Source organism: Medicago sativa, chromosome 2, assembly GCF_051527215.1.
Source record: "Medicago sativa cultivar Bolivia chromosome 2, Bolivia_mono, whole genome shotgun sequence".
NCBI classification, from domain to species: Eukaryota; Viridiplantae; Streptophyta; class Magnoliopsida; order Fabales; family Fabaceae; genus Medicago; species Medicago sativa.
Window position 1 is genome coordinate 18,141,008 of NC_140750.1, and position 23,468 is coordinate 18,164,475.

The 23,468-nt window shown below is 31.6% G+C and overlaps 1 protein-coding gene across 1 annotated transcript; it reads right to left on the reverse strand.

Annotated features, from left to right (window-relative positions):
- Positions 1 to 18,252: 18,252 nt before the first annotated feature.
- LOC146945151 (uncharacterized) lies at positions 18,253 to 22,747 on the reverse strand. Its single transcript, XM_085743521.1, has 6 exons — positions 22,232 to 22,747; positions 21,017 to 21,398; positions 20,182 to 20,378; positions 19,942 to 20,083; positions 19,183 to 19,342; positions 18,253 to 18,700 (listed from the first exon to the last, which is right to left on the reverse strand). The coding sequence occupies exons 1-6, from the start codon at positions 22,300 to 22,302 to the stop codon at positions 18,660 to 18,662; spliced, it is 993 nt and encodes a 330-aa protein (XP_085599647.1). The 5' UTR covers positions 22,303 to 22,747; the 3' UTR covers positions 18,253 to 18,659.
- Positions 22,748 to 23,468: the final 721 nt, after the last annotated feature.

Sequence of the window (23,468 nt, forward strand, 5' to 3'; positions counted from 1 at the left end):
AGCAGCTCGATTGTATATATCTAATCATTGATAGATAATGCCATGTTTTAGTACTTGTATAAAAAAATGTCGCAAAAATGAATATCATTTTCCTTTTAAAATTAATTAATTTTATCATAAAAAATTAATGAATTTATTAATTTTTTTGAAGAAATGGATTTATTAATTGTTTTAACTTTTTAATAAAAGAAATTGTGATACATTAAATGCAAAAAGACAAACATTTAAAATGAGTGTAAAAAGAATCTTTTAAACAATAAATGTGTTATTAAATGTTTTGGCTATAAATATAGATCATGTGCTTGACATTTTTTCATCAAGTACTGAAAATCACAAATCTTCTAAAGTTAAATAGAGATTGAAGAAATATAAACATCGACAAGAAATATGGCAATGATTGAGTTTAAGAAAGGTCTTGTGATCATGTTGATGATTATGGTAGTTGTAACTCAACTATGTGACACCACTCAATCAAAAATAGTTGATGAAAGTTGTGCTATAGAGCGTTTTGCATGTCGTGCAAAGTGTCTTTTAACATGTGCTGGTTTTGATAATTGCTTGAAAGGTTGTTTTGAGCATTGTTTGATGTCTTGATCAACATGGTATTCATACTTTAACTATTTCTTCATTTTTTTTATTTTCTGAACTTAATGCATATACTTTTTCTTATATTTTAGCTCAAGAATGACTCAAGTTTATTTTATATATAGATATAGATATTTACGTTGTGTATTTTTCTTTATAGGTGCTTGCGGAGTGCATATGCAGACGTGGATTGCTTGATTCAAGTTGACCACTTGCAACAATATTAAATAATTAATTTGTATGTTATGTGAGACTTTGCATAAGAAATTATATACAATTAAATAAATGAATTTTAATTTAAAATGTCCATTTTCTATTTATTTTTTTATTCTCCATTTCTCTTCATAGTATAGTGTTTGTTCCTTCTTGCTTTTCTGTTGCGAGTGATTTGTGAATATGGTTGAAGTCGATACCAATGTTAACCAAGCGAACCACTAGTTGATAAAATAAATTAATATAATTAACTTTTTTATTTAAAATTTAATAATCGTTGCACTAAACTAAAAGAATCATTTGCGCAAAATTACTTCCAAAGAGCTAAACACCGTGTTGACCAAATAAATTAGGGTAAATTCAGACGTTGGTCCCTTAACTTATTATTGCGTTTCTTTTGGTCCCTTAACTTTAAACTGTCTCAATTTGGTCCCTTAAGTATCTCTCCGTTTACCAAAGTGGTCCCTTCCGTTAGTTTTCCGTTATGTTTAATAAAAAAATTAAATATGGTACACGTGTCATTTTGTCATTGGTTGAGAACTTTTTTTTTTATTTCCTTCATCTTCTTTCTTAAAAAATTAATTAAAAAATCATTAAAAAAAACTTCATGAGATCTTCATCGTCACCAACGACATCTTCATCATCTTCATCCCTTTAATATTCATTTTCTTCATTATTCTTAAACCAACAAACTCAATCTCTCCTTCAACATCAACAACACTTCCTTTTCTCTTAACACAAGAACAACCGCAACAACATAGGAACAACAACACAAACAGCATCATCACAACAACACATCAACAACACAAATCTTCCTCAAAACATTTTCCGGATCTACGTCGAAAACTTATTTGATTTGTTTGTTCTGTATGAATCTGTACCTTCCTAGTGAATGAATTTCCTAGTAATAATTGAATCAAAGACAAACACAACAACAATTAAAGTTCTAAAAAAAAAATATCGATTATGGAGGAGGGAAAAATTGAGAGAGAAAAATCGTTGTAGCATGAGAGAGAACTGAAATCCATTAACCCTTTTCTTCTTCACTCAAACACAACAACAATTATTTGTTCTTCTTCACTCTCCAAATCCCTAACCCTTTTTAATTTCAACAAAAAAATCCCCAAAACCAAACACAACAACAATTCCTTCTATTCTCTTCTCCCTCTATTCCCAATTGTCAATCAAATCCAACAACACAACACAACAACACGATGATGCAACTTCATCTTCACCCAAAATTTTCATCATCTTCAAACTCTCAAAATTTTGGATTTTATGAGTTTCAGAAAAATCTGTGATTTTTCAATTAGGGAGAAGAATATATTGACAATTAAATTTGGGTGTGGAAGACATCAATTAGAGGAACAGAAGAGAGAAGAAAAGAAGATAATGAAAATTCTGGAAGCAAAAAAAAAAAGAATAGAGAAGAGATTCACGAGAGATATGGAAAAAATGATTTTTTAATTAATTTTTTAAGAAAGAAGATGAAGGAAATAACAAAAAAAAAAAAATAAGTTTTCAACCAATGAAAAAATGACACGTGTCCTACATTTAACTTTTTTTATTAAACATAACGGAAAACTAACGGAAGGGACCACTTTGGTAAACGAAGAGATACTTAAGGGACCAAATTGAGACAGTTTAAAGTTAAGGGACCAAAATGAAACGCAAAAATAAGTTAAGGGACCAAAGTCTGTATTTACCCAATAAATTAATATAATTAGTTTTTTTGTGGCTGTGTTTTATTGTTTATGTGGCTGGGCTGTTTCGGTTCACAAGTTAGTCAAATAATGGTATGTCAAAGGCAAAATTACATATGCGATCCTTAAAAGTATAATCTTTATTTTGGATTGGTAGTTGTATTTTTTCCAAATTGAGCCTTTATGATACATTTTATTTGTATTGTTAGCCTTTAAATTCTCTTTTTGTTACATTCTCTTTTTGGAATGAGCTGCACTTTTCCATATATGATTGAAAACGTAAGATTCCAGTTCACTCTCTTCGACATTACCCAAAATTAGACAAGCAAGTAGACGTGTTCACAGGTAGTATGAGTTAACCCACGAAACCATAGAAGATTGGTTCCGTCTTTGGATTTGGGTTTATGAACCTATGAGCACGTCGACCCAATCAAGTGACTTGGGGTATTAATTTTTCTTTTTCTTTTTATTTTTTAAAATAAATATGAGTGCAAAGACATTACATGACCAATCTTTACATACCTACTATGTGGGCACCTCTTGACCATCTATCATTTGCGCACTGTACTCTAAAAATATTATTAAAATAGAACGAAACATACAAAAATATTTAGGGAAACTAGACCAAAACCCAAGCTAAGGAAGCCAAGGGAGCTCAACATCTGTCTCTTTAAAAACCTTGTAAAAAAAAAACCCAGAGGAATAAAACCTTCCAAGAAAAAAAGAGCATAGAGAATATAGGCCAAGAATAAAAGAGAGAAAAGAATATAGGCCAATATTTTATTAATAACCAGAAATGGTTTATCCTCATTCTTTTTTACTCCCTCTGTCCTTTACCGTGTGTTTGGAACAAGAGAGATAGGGGAGAGAGAGTAAAGTGAGAGAGAAATAGGAATAGATAACCTAGTTGACTCCGACACACGTACCAATGCATATGTTTTATTTTTGATATCTTCAACTCTCTACTAAAAAAAATTATGAGAATTTAATATTTTAAAAATATTCATCGAGACGAATCCAACGACATATTACATGATATTATTTATCTTTGTGAATTAATAGGAAAATATGGTCAAAGTATGTCAAGTCAATAATGTATATTGTCAACTAGGTCATCTATTGAAGGACGGAGGGAATATTTTGTAAAATGTACACATTCCCAAATTCTCTGCTGAGGAAAAATCTATCCGGAACAAATCAACCCATGGAGAGATGTTTTATTAGGATGCTTACATTTTTCAAAATCCTCCATTGAATAAGCAGCATAGGGCTAAGAATATTTGGAAATAATTTGTTCCTCCTTCCAGTTCAATGCCATCACATCATACCACGCAAAGTTTAATCCATACATAAATGGTGTTGATAAGTGATATAGACCAAGGAAGAATAAAGAGTAAATTACACTCCATTCCCCTCGAAGATGCTTGAATTACACTCCCCTCCCCTCTTGTGTTAAAATATACACTCCCCTCCCCTCTTATTCAAAACATATTAGAAAATATTTCACTCCCCTCCCTTGAGAGAAGCTTGAATTACATTCCCCTCCCCTCTTAAGTTAAAATCTACGCATTAGTCCCTCAATAATTTTTCTTTATTTCTAATAATCTATCAAAAAAATAATCTAGCACACTTCAAAGAAAAATACCATTGCGGGTTCATTTTAATATAATCAAAGTTTGAATACATATCTTTCTCTTTTTTTATTCACAATTTCATTAACATATAGTTTTAAACCCAGTTATAAAATATGAAACAACCCAAAATAAAATTAAAATATGTGAAAAATTACTAAAGTCGATTAAGTATGGTTATTTAAAAGTGAATTTTGTACTCTAAATTATAAAATTAATTACAAAATATTTAAATTTAATTGTCATTGACATTTAGATTATAAAGAAACGAATTTAAATTTTTTAAATGGTGATTCAAAATTAATATATATTATAAAAATATTTATTTATGTTAAAATAGATTAAAGTGTAGTCCATATTTAATTATTAAGGGAGGGAGTTGTAATTCAAGCATCTTATAAGGGAGGGGAGTATAAATTTTACATTTCAAGGGAGGGGAGTGTATATTTTAACATAAGAGGGGAGGGGAGTGTAATTCAAACATCTTTGAAGGGAGGGGAGTGTAATTTACTCAAGAATAAATGACAAAGCTATAGATAATCATACTATGAATTAAAATATAACTAGCATGGACACCCGTGCCAAGCACGGGCTAGAATGTCGTTATATTTGATGGAGGGAATATTGTGATGTATCAGGTGTTACTTAAAATTTTAGATGGAGTTTTGGTTGTATCATTATCACTTGCGCGGTTTATCTTTATCCAAATTGTCGATCTACATCAACGTAGGCTCCCACAGAAAGCCCAACGGTGGTATCACATCCGGGTTCGACGTTGTGGGGGATCGAGAGTTGTTCTTGGTGATGGACTACAGACACAAAGATCCTAACACTTAATGGAAAGATGTTAATGTCTCAAGTGTGAGTTAAAATTCCGTATTGTATGCAAGAGTAGATGTGAGAAACATATAAGTGAAATGACTCATATACATAATGCCTTAAGACTTTGAAAGAAGATAGGATGTGAATCTCACTTCTGTGATTGATCTTAGCTTAATGTGATAATACAATCCATTGTAGGATCCTAGCCTAATGTGATGATTTGTTTCGTTATTTTTTGAGTATCATTTGTTTAATTTTTCATCTTAAATTTTAGTTTTTGAATGTGATTAGCTTTCATGCACAAAAAAAATAACCTTTGTCATTTCAAATTCCTTCACTTATGGTATTTCATGGGATCTTGCAATGGAAAAATGTATATGTATGATGAGTTGACAAAATACATATTCGTTAGACATTTTAAATAGATGTACATATTTTCAATAAATCTAATATTTTGGTAGCATAATTGCCCAGTAATATTCAACTTCTTCAACAAATCCATAAAATCACCAGCAATTCATTATGTTTCCTATGCTCTAACGAATAAAACACACACTCCTTATTTTTTTTTCTCTTTTCATTTCTATCAAGTTCAAATTCATTTTTAATCTTCTTTTCTGTTATAATTTACTTTATCTCTTCTCATGAAAGAAAGAAACAAACACCCCTCTATGAAACTGCCGCCAACCCACTTTTTTTTACCATGTCGTGTCTCTGACCTTATGTGATATATCACCAGATCACATACATAATAGTCTCACACTTAAGGGAGAGATGTTTATGTTTCATATGTGAGTTAAACTTGTGTGCAATAATATACATTGAGTAACATATAAGCAAGAAGAACAATATACCTAATGTCTTAAGATTTTACGCAAAGATGTGATGTCAATCTCACTTGTGGAGTTTCTCATAGTCAAACGTGATGGTCCAACCCATTGTAGACTCCCTCAGAACTCTAAACATTATAGTGAGTTAAACTTGAGTGCAATAATATACTTTGAGTAACGTATAAGCGAGAAGAACAATATACCTAATGTCTTAAGATTTTACGCGAAGATGTGCTGTCAATATCACTTGTGGAGTTTCTCATAGTCAAATGTGATGGTGGAACCCATTGTAGACTCCCTCAGAACTCTAAACATTAAAAAAAAAAAATTAGTTTTTGAATTTCATTTGTTTAACTTTTTATATCAAGTATAAGTTTTTGGATGTCATTTGCTTTCATACAAATTTTTTATCCAATCAATATTATATCAAATACCTCCATATTTGGTCTTTGGGTGAACGAACATGCGAATGGAAAAATACAAATGTGTTATGCCGAATTGAAAAAGTACATGATTATTAAACATTTTATAAAGATGTGGCGTTTTTTTAACCGAGTCTATTTTTTGGTGAAATATTTACTCTTAAATTTCCAACACTTTTTAACTGACCCATAAAATTGTCAGTAACTCGCTATATTTCCGATACTTCCATGGACAAAACACACACTATTTTTTTCCCTTATCATTTCTTTCATGTTCAAATTTCTTTTCATATTCTAATTTAATTTTATTGTTGCTAAATTTATTTCTCTCGTTTCATGAAAGATGGGAACACAAACTTCCCTCCGCAAAAACACCATTAATCCATTTTTTTTAACCATGTTGTGCCTTCGCCTAAACTTATTTGACTATCAACAAATTACAGACGCATTGAGTCTCACACTTTAGAGATATATGTTCATGTGTAAATTGTGACTTAAAGTTCCACATTATTGGATGTCAAAGTAGACGTTGAGAAACATATAAGTAAGATGACCAATACACCTAATGCCTTAAGGTTTTGGATAATGATGTGATGTCAATCACAATTGTGTGGTTTCACTTAGCCTAATGTGATAGTCCAACCTACTGTAGACACCCTTAGAACTCTCAACATTACGATAAACGGTTTCGTTAGTTTTGGGATGCCAATTAATTAATTTTTATATCAAATTTATGTTTTTGGGTGTTGTTCACTTTCATGCAATATTTTTTAATCAATCTCTAGGATATTAAATTCCTTATCCTTTGATCTTTGGTGGAATTTAACCATAGATAAACACTTAAGTGTTATGCTGAGTTAACAAAATATGTGCTTAGTAAATTCTTTATATGTTGTTGCGTTTTTTTTACCCGAATCTAACTTTTTGGTAAATTAGTTTTTTTAACGCAATCTAACTTTTTGGAAAATTAATTACACAAAAATCTTCAACTCCATCAACAATTTCATAAAATCACTTGCAACTTACTTCGTTCTTTATAACCTCATGGACAAAATACACAATTCTTATTTTTTTTAACCGGTATCAGTTCTCTCAATCTCAAATTTATTTTTCATCTTCTAATTTCTTTGATCTCTTCTCATGAAATAAAGGAACAAAAACACACTTTTAGTAAATTACCATTAATCTACCTTTTTGATCATGTTGTACATCAGTTTGACCTTATTTGGCTATGTCACGTAATTGCGGACACAGAGAATGTCACTCTTGAGGGAGATATGTTATCGTGTAAAATAAGAGTTAAAGTTCTACAATGAAAGGAATAGTAGATATTGAATAAGATATAAGTGAGATGACTCACAAACGTGTGCCTAAATAATTTGGGAGAAATTGTGGTGTCGATATCATTTGTCTAGTTTCTTTTAGCCTAATGCAAAGATACAACCCAATGTAGGTTACACTAGCAGTCCCGAAATTATGATGATTTGTTTTGTTAGCTTTTGAATGTCATTTGTTTAATTTTTTTATGTTAAATATTATATTTTGGAAGTCGTTCGCTTTCATGCAATTTTTATTTGTCAAGGCGATAAATTTTTTTTATTTAACCTCTATTATTTTAAGTTCCTTCACTTTTAGTCTTTAGTGGGATATGACAAAGGAAAAACGTTTATGTGTTATGCTGAGTTGAAAAATACATGTTTATTGTACATTTTAAATTGATGTGACATTTTTAATGAGTCTAATATTTTTGGTAGAATAATTACTCAGTAATATCCAACTCCTTCAACAAACTCATAAAACTACCCACAACTCACTCGTTTTCCTTGTCATTTCTTTCTAGTTCGAATAATTTTTCTAATTTAATTTCTCTCTTCTCATAAAATAAATGAGAAAAAAAGAACACATCTCTATGAAACCATCACCAAGCCACCTTTTTTACCATGTTATGCCTCTGGCCTTATTTGACTATTTCATCATATCATAGACATAGAGAGTCTCACGTTTAAGGGAGAAATGCTAATTTGTCATGTGTGAGTAAAAATTCTATATTGCCAGCAAGATTTGATATTTATGAACATATAAATGAGATGAGTAATATACATATTGTCTTAAGGTTTTGGATGAAGATGTGGGGTTTCTCATTTTGAAACACAATACCTTGGTATATGTTCCTCATCAATATTATTGGACATCCAACTTTAAATCTTAATTTGTGGTTTGAAATATGCAACTGTTAATATCATTCAAGAACTCAATTGAATACCATTTGCTTTGTAGCTTTTTATTTTGGTCAGATTGACAAACCAAATCAAAGCTAATATTTTCCTTCTCGTTTTCTGGAAACAACGATAGAATAATATTGTTAAAGTGCTCAAATGGGTCCAAAGTTTGAGCAAGTATCCCTCGCTCTTGATTTTTTTGGAGATCTATATATTTTCCAAATTATTTGGATAAACAAAGTCAATAAGGGAACACAATGAATAAGTTTGATCTAACCCACTTGTTTTGGCCTGGGACTACTTTTAAGGTCTCGTGTTTGATTCTCTCTGCTGCCTTCATATCAATTTTAAGGTCTCGTATTTTCTTTTCAAATCCATGTATCAATGCTTCATTGATTTTCAATGGAATATTGAAGGATGAACCGGTTGTACGAACACTTGGAATTAACATGTAAGCTATGACCCTAGGAAAAAATGGTCAAATTGATAATAGATTAGAGCCTCGTAAGTATGTGGATAGCAGTTCAATTTCTGCCTCATGTGTATGGAAAATATTCGGCTGAGATGAGAGAACTCGTCTTATGTATCCCACAGGTTTTCCAACTAAGATTAGTCACTGCTAAGCGGTGATGTAAGCTTTATACCAATTTCATGATAACTCGAAAAAATATCAAATATAAAATTAGTTACCAAACTTAATTGATACATTTAATTAGTATATCTAATAAACATTAAAAATTAATATTTATTATTATTAATAATAATATAATAATAATAACAATAATATTTAAAAATTGATAATTTCAGCAAGCATTTATTTTGTATTATTTTCGACCAAAAATTTTCATCAATAAGTTAATCGATTGTTAGAGCATCCACAATGGACCTCTCCTTTTGGTTGCTTAAATGAGTCTCTATGTACATGTCACTTGCTCTTATAATTAATACTTAATAAGATTTAATCTTTCAAACTCTAGGAGTATATATGTTACCAGAATAACTCAAGGACTTTCTCTTAGTTCGTTCCTTTTGTTTTTCTTTTGGTTTTCTTTACTTTTTATTTTCTTGTTATTTACTTTTTTCTTGGTTTGGTGTTTTCCCCTCAGCTATTTGCTTAGCTTTATTGAGAAGGTTTTGGTCCATCCCCCAACTCCTTTTGTTCTTGTTTCCTTTTATTTATGCATTTATAAAGTGATGCAGCTGGTTCATAATTGAACCCCATTTAACTAAAAAAATAAAAAATCTCTCAAACTCAACACTTCAAAAAATATTAAATGGGTCTTAGTAATAAATAATTGTTGTGCATTTTATATTAAATGTGTAGTTTTTTAATAAATAATAGTTGTTTTCAATAAGAAGTTATTACTTTCAGTTGCTTTAACATGTGCAATATTGCATCTAAAAACCCATAGGTCTAGCCACTGTATATGTTCTACACCTAATTTTCTAGTTCTATCTAGTGGAGGTTCGGTTTAAAATTAACATAAAAAAAAAATACACATTTGTTGGCTAGTGCCCCTTTTAAAATAGATATATTTTGATTAATGTGTATATACACTCTTTACAACTTTGTTTGTATGAGAGGTAGTACAATACTTATATTATTGAGTAAACGTGTTTTATTCAAAATATTGATTGTTATAATGATTTTTTTAAATTACCATTTACATGCTCTTCAAAGTCAAATGAGGTTTGGGTTTTAATCATTTTTTAAAAGTGAAAACGAACCAAACTGAATCGATGGTGTACGGTTTGGTTCAACCAAAACTGCATTTAAATAAAAGAGGAATTCCCTCAAAAAAAATAATAAAAGAGGAATTTTTTTTTCTTCAAATGTTTGTATTTATTTAATACTGAAAATAAAATATATGAAATTCCGTGAGAACACATAATTCAGAAATAAAGTTGCAATAAAAATTTAGATTTTTTTTTAGCAAAATTCAGAAATAATCATAGTAATAAAATTCCGAAAAACTTTTGCAACGTAAGAATCTAGAATATGTCAAAAAAGAAACTTAAGAATCCAGAAGAGAAGCTGCAACAAAGAAAAATGAAACCCTAATTCAAAATTCTTATAATGTAACACTAATCCAAACAACACAAAGAAGAAAAATAAACAAAAGCCTTAAAAAGACTAAAATACACACTTATTACATATGATTCGTGGTATAAAATGAGTAAATGACAAATTACAAAAAAAAACTAAAGTTAGGCCCTGACAGTTAATATAGGATGCGCGACCTTGAACTGAATATATAGATAGGAAACTACTTTGTTCTCAATAGTATAAAGGTCTCTGCAAAATAATGAACACATTGTAAACAAAACCGATAAAAGAAATTTCAATAATGTTGAGTTTCCTCCCAATTAGAAGAAACACAACCAAACTGGAAGGAATTAAAGTCGATTAAACTGAGATATATTTTAGTTATAAATCCGATAAGTTCTTTGTAATTTTGAGGAACATTGAGTAGCAATATGGTTATCCGCAAACAAATATATGGGAAAATAAATATGTTACATTAATAGCAAAAGAAATTTAATGAATAAGATCATATCGTTATATGATGAAAATAATGTCTCAAATGAAGCATTTTCAAAAATGATATATAGTAGACAATTATTTGGAACATAATATAAATCATGAGAGAATTGGAACAAAATATAAATCATGAGAGAAGATTCAAGATCCCTTTCGTTTATGCCTTTCTTCAGCTTCAAAATCAATTTCTCAACAAATTATTTGATAACTAACATTCTCCCTCTTATTTTCTCCTGTACAGCTAAAAATCCAACTATTAGCAATAAAATCCTAAACCATGGTCACAAACCATGATGAAGGGGAACGGTCTGATGCAATCAACAATAAAATTTGATGAAATTGTAGGAACTAAAGGTGTTCTTGATCTTCTTACCGTTCTCAAAACCATTTTTGAAAAATAGTAATAGTGATGAGAATAGGATGGGAGATAAAGATCTGAGCTATTTTATTTCCTTTTTGTGACAAAAAGAATCATTACCTTTCACTATTTTATTTTGGTTTTAATTTGATTTTAATAGGTGAGAAACAATTCAACGATAGTCTTGAATTAGACCAATTGTCAACATTCTTTTTTAGGACTGTTATAAGTGTTGAATAATTTGAATTTAATTTCATTAATTGGAAGTTGATAGTTTCTTGTTTGATTTTTTTATGGGCAGTTTCTTGTTTGATTTGATATCAGGCAATTAAATTTCTAGATATCATTTTGATCATAATAATAAATCGAATGATTTCTTAAAATAGAGGCAGTATATGGAAGTATGTGTTGAGACTGAAATACCAGGTGCTAAGCATATGCCATGTAATGGAAATTTGAATTTTTCTAGCATTAATTAGAATGAGACTATAACATGCCACATGTACTTTTGAATGAAAATGGTTTCACTTGTTTATATTGTAGATGTAGATGTAGATTGTTGATGTAGATAAGGATACAGATAGAGATATTGATAGTTTAGCCGAGATTGTTGTCTTTTTTTTAATATAATTTTAAAATAAATAAAAAAATATGGGTATGAAATAAAGGCAAATAAATATTATCGATGTTGATGAGTGACTCAAACAACCATAAGTATGTGTTTTATCATGCAATTTGTAAAAAAATTAACAAAGAAGTTTGAGTATGTGTTGATGGCAGAAATAAATAAATATCGGGAGATAAAAATGGAATGCTTGATTAGGTGATAAAGAGTATTTGATGCATGTGAACTAATTTATCAAATGAAATGAATGGATGAGATTTGATGTTAAAATAATTTATGTGAAATAATATATATCAACGCCATGTTTAGTGAAAATGAGTGATTGACAATAGAAACGAAAAAACTTAATAAATTAAATCAGTTCTTTTGAATAGGAGCAAATGAAAATAATAAAGAAAATAGTGAGGTTTAGATAAAATTCATTGAAAAAAAATAACTAAAATAAATTTTCTACATTTTCACAGGGGTCGGTCTTGTTCTACAACATACATGAATAGTTTGCACCACAAAAATGTAAGATAAAAATATAATATCTTGAGAACTATCAACTAATATGTTACCCAAAAATACTTGAGAATTCTGTTTTTTTTAAGGAAGAATTCTCTTTTATATGCACAACTTCAACGTTGGAAGAACAAAACATTGACATGCCTTTCACATATCTCTCATTATTAATAGTGGCAAAAAAAATAGTTTTGGAATGAAGAAATCTGATTCAAAGCGTCTTTCAATTACGTCGCTTCAAATTAATAGAAAAATAATGAAATTCATTAAAACGTGAAGCAAACTTTTTCAAAAGGTGTAAATATATATGGGGATGAAAACCCTAAAATTAACAGAGCCGACAGCTAAACCTATAAAAGGGAATCAAAATTCGGAAGGAAAAAAAAAGGTGCCTAAATCAATTTGATAATAATGAAATCAATAAAATTGAATTGGTCAGGAGGTAGAAATATTTGCATTTCAAATAAATGATATTATAAACAATTTGTACGAAAGGAAGATGCATATACAAATGATGAAAGACAAATTGACTATATATAGGGAAAAAAAACTCAAGATTGGCTAACTTAATATGATGATGTGTTGATTACAATTTGATTGGATGATAATTAAGAATTATGTACCAACATGTAATTGGTACATATCTTGTCATAAGCCGTTAGAACTCGAGGGTATCATAGGATGAATATGTGAATTTGAACAAAATACATGGATATATACAACATGTAGTGGAGTAATATCATAAATTTAATCAATTTTTGAAATTAGAGTGATGAAAAAAATATGTTAAGAAGAAAAGTGTTTCAATAAAATAAAAGAGAGATTTTGAGAATAATTTTAAAATTTTAGTATGAATTCTAAATGATGTGAAGATGTTTGAGACGAACAAACAATATTTATAGGAAAAAAGAAGCAAGTAAGTCACATCAATTATGTCATTAATTTAGTAATGAAATTAGTAACACATTAAATAGCAAAAATAATTTGAATAAAATATTCCATTTATTTTTTTGTCATTATAAGCCTTTTAGTCAACTTGCATAATCATGTTAATTACATAAGTCTTGCACAAATCACATAATATGTATCAATTACACAAAACATTAAATGCACCTTTCAATATAAGGATGCCATGTGTACTATCAAAATAAAATAGTGCAAATATATATAATAGAGATAACTTGAACCCTTCCCACAATAGAAATTAAAGAGGCCTTCAAAGTTGTCAATTTAGATTTGATGCTATCCACAACTATGCATAATGTTTACAAATACAATCACTAATTTATCTTCCCTTGATAAAACCTATTTGATGAGGTGAGATGAACCTAGGCATAATAGAGCCTAGTTTGTTAGCTAGAATATTAGTAATAATAATTTAAATTTGAAGTTGGCAATGACAATAGGTCTATAATGCTCGATTTTGTCATCCTCAGAGGTTTTAGGAATTAATATCATAGTGTTGCCATACCAAAAACTGCATATTTCATTTCCTACATAGTGAGAATATCATTCACGGTCTCATTTATGCATATTAAGAATGGCTTTCTCGACAAGATCATTGTCCAAAAAAAAGTTATTATCAGTATTAAAGGTAGAGTTATAACAACCAACCAATTGATTCTTAATTGTATCAGGATAAGTCAGAATATCGTCATCACCATGCCTCAAAACATAAAATTTTCAGAACCATTTCTCATCTCAGCAATCTTGTAAATATAGTATTCTCATCACACCATCATACCAATTGATCCTAGCTTTCTCATGCCAGAATTCTTTCTCTAACTTAAGAGTGTGTTTGGATGGGGGAATGTTTTGAGGGAATGTAATGTTATGAGGGAATTCAAATACTTTGAGGTGAATTCCATTGTTTGGATGAAGGAATGTAATGTAATGTTGAGGAAATATAATGTTATGAGGGAATTCAAATACTTTGGGGTAAATTGCCTAGAATTTTAAATTCTTTAAAATTTCCAAATTACCTCATCCAAACACACTCTAAGGGTTTTATCCAAGTCAATCTACGCAACTCTCTCTTCAACAAGAAGATTATCGTTAAGCTTTTGTTAAATTTCTTTGAAAACAAATAATAGCAAAAAGATGATGCACTATAAAAAAACTTCTTTTTTTAAATATATATGTGTGTGTGTGAGTTTTTTCTATCATGTGCAAATTTGCACATGTTAAGAAGTTTAAAATAGTAAATTTGCATTGAAATTTATACATTTTGTATTAAATATATAACTTTTTAATAAATAATTATTGGTTTTCAATAAAAACTTACTACTTTTAGTTGTTTTAACATGTGCAATGTTGCACATATTAGACAAACCCTATGTAGCGCTAGCACGCGGTTTTGCATCTGGTTTCAATCACATTCAAGAGAGGGGGGGGTGGAAGTGAGAGAAAGTTAAAAGAGTTGAAAATTGATGTTTACTTTTAAAAGGCAAATTATAAAGCACTAATTGCAAAAAGAGACCTCTAAAAAAAATTGCAAAAAGAGAGTACATCTTGAATATAGATGAACAGAAGGAGAGTTACAACCTATGACACACTTTTTGGAAAATGTTACAAAATCACCATATCAGTAACAATCTTACAAATGTTAAAAGGTGAGGGAGTGTTACCAAAAGTCATAAATGTAGTAGTGCCTACCCATCCCCATATCAATATTTTCATTTATTACTAATAAATTATAAATTATCTTAAAGAATCGTTTGCTACAAAAATAAAGGTTTAATGAAAACATCTTTTTGAGTGAGTCTTCTGCAAAATCTAAAACATCACAAACTGGAGAATTTTAGTCCAGATTCAGAAAAGATAAATAGCTAGAAGAGTTATGGTAGTTAGTCAAGTGAAACAATGCGTTGTGACAATGTTAATGATTATGCTAGTTGTAACTCATGCTCGTGATTCACTTCAATCTCAAGTAATTGAGCCAAATGGTTTTTTTCCGCAAATTACGTGTCGTGCTAGGTGTTTGAATCCTTTAAAATATCACAAATATATACCATCATGTTTTAAGTCACTAGAATCGGTCACAAACATCGTTAATTATTATTTTTGCTACGAAAAATGTTATGAGGATTGTATTAATTGAATAATGGTATTCATACTTTTTTACTTTCTTTTTTATGTTTATTATGTAGTTTGTTTTATAAATCTAAATATTTATATAGATACACAGGTTCAAGCTCAAAGACATGTTACGGTGATAAATTCCAAAATGGGAATTCTGAAACATAGCTTGATGCAAAGTAGGGGTGGGAACAGGCCAGGCCGTCCGACAGGGGCCTACGGCCTAGCCTATTTAAAGCCTAACTCGGCCCAGCTCGTTTATTAACAAGGCTATGCTCAAGCTTTTTATAAGGCCTATTTAATTAAACATGTCAGGCTAAGGCTTGCAAAAAAGCCTATTAAGCCCATCAGGCCGGCCTATTAAGCTTTTCATATATAACATATCTTCCATTATTGATATTTTTAAAGTTTTTTTTTTTTCCATAAACACAAGCCTTCATATGATTGGTTATTTGGTAGCTGATATATTGGTGTGATTAGACCTTTGTAAGAATTCATTATTTAGTAGCAAACATATTTGTGGGCTTTAGGCCTAAATAAGTTTTGGCCTATTTAAGAGTAGGCTTACACGTGTTGCTAGACCTTAGGATAAAATAGGCTTTTAAATAGGCTTTCAGGCTTCATCAGGCCTTTAAAAAGGCCAGACTCAAGCCTCGAAAATGAGCCTATGACGGGTAATAGGCCAGGCTCAGGCCTATAATTTTTGAAGTAGGCCAGGCTTAGGCCGTACAAAGCCCGGCCCGGCCTAGCCCATTTCCACCCCTAATGCAAAGGAAGTGTTCCTGATTATATGTCTCTAATCTATTTTATATAAAATTTCCATATTACTTCAAATGTATTTTTGATTAACTTCGCATTTAACTAAAAGTTTGGTTGAAAAAACAGATGAGACAAACAACTTTGAACAGCAATGAGAGTAAACCAAATCGAGGTAAAATTGAAGGAATGAAGACGTTAGAATAGAAGACTAAGACGCCATCGGAGAATGGAGGTGACACCAATGAGGGATCACCTGGGAGTTGGGAGGAGGAAGATGTAGGTGGATGAATGAGAAATCGAATAGAAGATTAAACCCAATTGAGTTAGGCTTTTCTTATGAGATAGATGACCTGTTTATTATAGATTTCTAAAAAAATTGTATTTCTAAAAAAAAAAATTGAAAACTTATTCAAAAATAGTATAAATTATGTCAAACTCATTTGTTATAACTCATTTGTTAAACTCATTTAGAGAAGAGATTTTGACAATTTGTAACTTAAATATTTTAAATAATAAAATTATATGTTTTTTTTTCGATACTTGTTAAAAAAATATAACAGAACAAAACGAGAGTTACCGAGTATAAACACTTTTTGGAAAAATGTTACAAAATCACCATATCAATGTCAGTAAGTGTTACAAAAAGTCATAAATGTAGTAGTGGCTACCCATCACCGGATCACTCCTTATAAATATTTTCATTTATTCCCAATAAATTATAAATTATCTTAAAGAATCGTTGGCTATGTAAATTGTTTATTTCCACACTTAAGCACCACACCGCGAGATATTGTCTGTTTTGATTTTGAATGTAAATCTTTTACGGTTTTGTTTTTTGTAAAAGGCGTCTTGTTGGCGGATAACTTTTTAAGGTGTACAAAAATAGTTATCCCTAGTTGAGGCTAAACCAAAGATTATGGGTTCGATCCTCATTGAAGTTGTCAATGTTCATTTCCATCCTTAAGCACGCCACACCGCGTTTTGAGATATTGTTCGCTTTGACCGTAAACCCTTCGCGGTTTTGTCTTTGTAAAAGGTGTCTTGTTGGTGGAGGAGTGTGGGTTGGTTTTACCTTAAATAGTTTCAAACTTTTTTGTCAATTTTTTCCTTGAGATAAGAAACCACCTTTTCAGCATCTCAATCCTATTTTCAAGATTAAAAGGTATGTCTTCTGTGAAAGGATCATCAACATGAGCATCAATCTTTGAAGACTTACAAACCTCGACATCAACATTCATACTTTCACCATGAACATTAGTACATTGAAAGGGGAAAATTAATTAATATTTTTGTGAAGAAGGATAACGTCAAAAATAGGAAAAGTAAATTAATATTATTTCTTTTGGTAAGAAAAAAAATTAATATTAATGAGAAGGTTAAAAAGTAATAATCGTTACACTAAACTAAAAGATAATGATCACTGTATCCAAAAGAAAAAGATAATGGTCAAATGATTTTTTTTACACAAAAACCTCGATAATGAATTAATTAGTGTTTGTATTGTCTAAACTTTACCTATAATGGCCACAGTATTTCCGTTTCCGACTTTTGTAACAAATTTTAATTTTAAGTAAATTACACTTCCCTCTTCTCGGAAAATTTGGGGATGTTTTTCTTCGCAGAAAATAGCACATCTCTTCTCTTCGCAAAATTTGGTTACCAATTGATTGACCAACATTTGAATATCAAATTTGCAGAACTAAACGAGCTATTTTGAACTTCTGATAGACCTCTCAACAATCACTTTTGGATAGTGAGTAGTGACAGAGTTGCAACTCAACTCAGCATTTTTTCATGCAGCCTATCATGAATTTTCCTAGCCCTTGTATTCCTAACAAATTATATTTGGTTAAATTTGCAAACAAGCAAACAATTCAAATTATCTCATTCCAACACAATTTAGTATCAATTCAAGAAGGCCTTAAAATATGTCACAATCAGATTGTGACAGAACTATAATGTCGAGGAGAGAAGAAAGTTGCAACCTTTACATTATCTTCAAAATTGCATGGTTATTTTAAGCTCTGACTAAGAGCAACATCCCTAGAAATGAAAATGAAAAATAAGTTCTAAAACTACAATTCTCCATGTTACCCCTCACAGAAGAATAAAAAGTTCTGCATCATGCTCTGACTAAAAAGTTCTGTGTTAGTTAAAAATATAGAAAAGGTGTCGCATCTTTGAGAAACTCCCCTACTGCATTGCGCGGTGCATATGGTAAGGCTGAACCTATCAGGTTTTGTCGTACTGCATCATGCAATTCTTGAGGATGAAGTAATCTATTCATTTGCCATCCCTGAACACAAACTGGGCGTGCTAAAATCAAGCTTGATTCTTTGTCTCCGCCATCTTGGTAAGGATGCACTTCTTACGCAAAAGACCTCGGACTTGGTTGTACTGATAATCTCTCTGTTAAAAGGGTTAAAAGAGAGAACAAATAAGGCTTAAAAGTATCAGAACGAAGCATACACTTCATCGGAATGAATAGTACAATTCTATACCACAGGATTATCATTCAACATCGGGATAGTTATATACACTTTGCATAATAGTATTTACAAGTATATATACAAAAACAAGAAATACATTATAATCATCTCTCTTAGAAATCAGATAAGTTTTTTTGATACCTACAGAATTCAGAAATAAATTCAATGAACATTCTCGGTAAACAAATGACACAGTGATGGAGAGGAAAAAACAAACTAGAATTAGGATATAGCTTAGCTTAAAGCTTGCTTAGAATAAAAAACAATCCCATATAACAGGTAATTGAAATTACATCATGCAACTAACAGAGAAAAATAAAGAGAAGTTTGGCTCATAGTCATATCAACTAGCCATATAAAAGAAATTGATGCCTGTATAAATAAGCAAAAGATGTGACATACTTATCAGCTCATAAGTAACAATCATCGTTGTTCCATAAAGTGACATATTTAAAAATCTTGGTCCAAACCCTCTGTAAAATCCCCACCATCCATCTTCCTTAAGGAGAGTTCTGGCTGTCTTCAGCACTGATGGTCTTCCGGAACCATAGTTGTCCATGACCTATGTGAAAATTAAAAGTGACACATCCGAAACAACCATATTAAAGTCAAGACCAAAAATTAAAAGTATTTACTCAGACAAAAGAAATACCAATTGATTGATTGAGTCAAAAATGAATATTAATCCAAAGTTCTAAATGACACAGATTGGAGAGAGGAATTTGGATACGGTGCAGTAATTGTGTCACACAATTTTCTATCTCAACTGTCTGAGATCTCAAATTAACGATTGAGTAAGTTTAAAACTAATTTTGCTATTGTGTAATATAAACCGTCTCATATATCATTTACAGCATGAAAACACGTGCTTTTCACACTACAAGGAATACAGATCTGTTTGGATAGATTTTTCAACAAGAACTGAGTTTTGTCCAATAAAAACTTCTCATATGGGTTGAATTAGCTTCAGCATCTTGACTTTTCAAGAATTCCTCTTAAACTTTGCCAATAAGCGCTTGTAAGCTTATAAGAACTGTTTCATTAATGAAATCATAAATGTATTTTGATTGAGAAACTCTGATAAACTAGAAACTAAATCCAAACAAGGCCAAAATCTTTTTCTTTAACCGCATAAATCCAAGAAAAACAAGTTTCATATACCTGAAGTCGTGTTTTTACAGTATCTATGGGAGTAGTGATAACAGATGAACAAGCACCAGCTACCATCCCAGCAGTAGCTTGAACTGTCACCAATTCCACATGTGAAGGTTTCTTCTCCATATCATCTTTGTAGCCTAAACTCCTATAGCCAATAACCATATGTAATTTACTACCATGATAGGAAGAAAGCAACTTTAGAAACTTAAATATTTAGTAGATAATTCCGAGACATGAATGTACCTCCAAATTATGTGTTGTGCTGCCCCATATGAACCCCACCAAAGTGCAGATGCTGGGGACTGCGATACAGCCGTTAATCCAAAACCTCTATACAAGCCGCGAACACCTTCAGCATGCACTACTCTTCGGATAACATCAAATGGTCCTCTACAACATGTAGTTCCAGGAAGACCCTGAACCATTAACCTTTGGCAAATCTGAGAAAACATTTAACCAGAATTATTCACAAGATCAATCAAGACTAAAGGACCTGTGCAAAAACAAGTCAATTTTTCACTTGTCCTTAAAAATGCAAGTAAGCCAGACACATCCATTAGTACTCTTCAAATTGACAACAATTGTGAACACATCAGCCGCCTTTGTTAGTAATTCTCCACAATATCAAATCCGTGACATAACTATGACCACATCAAAAACATGTTGGCGCAACTGCGGCCACAATGTCAAGGTTTTCTAGACCTTTGTGATTGCATTGACAACAATTGCGGTCACATCAACTGCATTTGTCAGTAATTCTTTGCAAAATCAAAAACCATGATACAAATATGACCACAACAAAAGCATGCAGTCACAGTTGCTGCCACAATGTCAAGGTTTTCTGAACCTTTGCAACTGCATTGACAGCAACCGCAGTCACATCAATCACCCGCATTTGTCAGTAATCTTTCACAGTATAAAAAATCATGGCAGAACTATGACCACGACAAAAACACTGCCATTTTTTAGAAATAACATACTAACAGGTCATGACTAGTTCAGCTACCATAATTGCTAAAATGTACATATATAGTTGTAATATTTGTCCACCAATGGAACAGCTAAAAATATTACTTACCACATCCAAAGGCACAAAGTAAACACATGATACCAAATTTGAAACCATGCCAGCAACTCCATTTGCAAGGCCAATACGTGATGCTTCTGGAATGTCACTACCTTGAGTGTGTTTCAACATAAAATCCTTTGACATCTCAAGAGATGTGAGGGCTAAGACCCTACCAGGCATTGATCCAATAGCAGAAGTACCAAAACCTCTAAAGATACCAGGAATACCATCACTCCTCAAAATGTGAGTGAACACCGAGGTTCCCTTCATGTTGGAAAGTCCTGAAGTAGCTACTTGCATTCTTGTTTTCACCACTGCTGTTGGATGAAGTAATGCTGATTGAGCTGTGAAGAGTATTGCACCAATGATGTGGAACCTAGTCTTATCCAACCTAATTCAAAAATCGCCAAAAAAAGGAAGGGAAAAAAACTTAGTTCAAGGCCAACTTTTAACTTTCTAGTGTACTAAACTAGAAATGATATAATCAAATGGTTGGACTCGAGGTTATTGCGCTTGAATTAAGGTTGAATAGTTCGATTAGTTTCAAGATTTGAAATGTAGTTAGAATAAACATTGATCAAACTTTACTTAGCAGCACTCAATCGAACTTCAGAGAAAACTAAGGGCCTGTTTGGATTTGATTATTAAGCTTATCTACTGACATAAGCTTTGAAAGACTAGTTTGAAAAATTAATGAAAAGAGCTTATGACATTGTTCCTTTCGACTTGTTCTCACAAGTTCTCTAGGAAAACCAATGAAAATAGCTTATACAAAATCAGTTTAAACCTTTTGATATACAAATAGTTTATAATTATATATCAGCGTTGATCATGATAGGCGTTTGTGTTATAAACTGCAAACAATGATTCAAGTGTATATGTTGATGGGTGGTGATTTTAGCAATATCACAGCGACGCCGTAATTGTGCTGAAGCACCAATCTGCTAAAATTGGATGGTTTCGCCGTGATTCCAAACATGCACCAAGCTATGAAGTACGGACATGTTTAGACTAGACGTATTGCGGTGTCCGACACTCTGTAACATTTGTATAGCACGTTTTGGACAATGACAAATGTCCTAAATAAAATTGATTTTTAATGTGCTTTGACACTCCTTTAGATGGTGTCCGACACCTATATAACACTTATACGAGGTGTGTCGGTGGAGTAGATGTTAAGACAAAAAAATAGAGGTGAAGTTAGTTATTGTTATTTTGAGTTACCTGTCCCAGTTGATGTCTGTATCGGACAGCGCGAACTGTGGAGTGGTGGCAGCCTCGCTTTCCATGGCCATAATAACTATTTAAACGAACCTGTCTTATGTTTCACAGAGTTGAATGTCACACTCTGTTTATTCTTCTTTCGTGTTTAACAGAGGAACATTTGAGCGAAACAGAAGCGAGAAGGTAGGTGTAACTAGGACTTTTGGGAGACTGTTGTTAACCGCCTGCATAGAATGTTCAAGTCCTTTTCCGTGTTTTCTAGTTTTTTTTTTAACAAAAAATAAAATAAAATAATATTTTCTATTGTAATTTCTACAAGATGGGACCTGGATTTAGATGGACCGGCTTCAATTTTTAACATTTTCTTTTCCCACCCACCCTTCGTACTTCTCGTGCGCTTGGGGATGTAGTTTATAATTGTATTGGTTAGGCGAGAGCAGGCTATTGGGGAGGGCGGATGCAAAGGGCAGTGGGAGCAAGAGTGAAAAAGTCGGACTGCCTCAGGTGCACGAGTATGAGCCCCAAGTTGAGGAGAAGGATTTTAAATAGTAAGCTTTTATGAAAGTTAGTGTAATTTTTTTTTTTAAGCAAAAAGGAAAATATATATAAAATAAAAAACGAGATACAGAGACTGGGGGGACATTGGACCTGACCCAGGTACAACCCAAATGGGAATAAAACAAGATAATACAGACCCGGTAGATCAACCCTAATCAATCCTAACAAAAACCAACACTTCTCAAAGGCGTAACCCAGCGCATCTGCGTACAGACACGAAACCAAGTTACAAAAAGAATGAAGAGTGAAAGTCCGAAGGATAAAAAAGGGTTCATTAAAGGTGAATGGATCGACCGTCAACACGGTATTATGACCCACGTACCAGCAACCCCCTGAATAAACAACAGGTATAAAAGCTCTTTCGAGCATACAGTCCAATAACAATCATAAAGATTGAAATGGATAATAGGACAATACCGGAGAGCAGGCTACCTAAAAGTCTTGACCTGCAGATCTCAACAGACCTGGAATATTCAGAGAATCAAGTTTAGGACCACCAACTCAACCGGTTTCAAAGATAACCCTCACAGGTTTTAAAGGAACAGACCCTTTCGGGTTTACAAAGCCGAACCACCGCAAAAAGGTCATGTCTAATACCACCTGAAATCTCTGATCTTAAACAAAAACATTAAAACAAATAACAGAACAATACAAGCAGAAACACGATACAAACAGATGA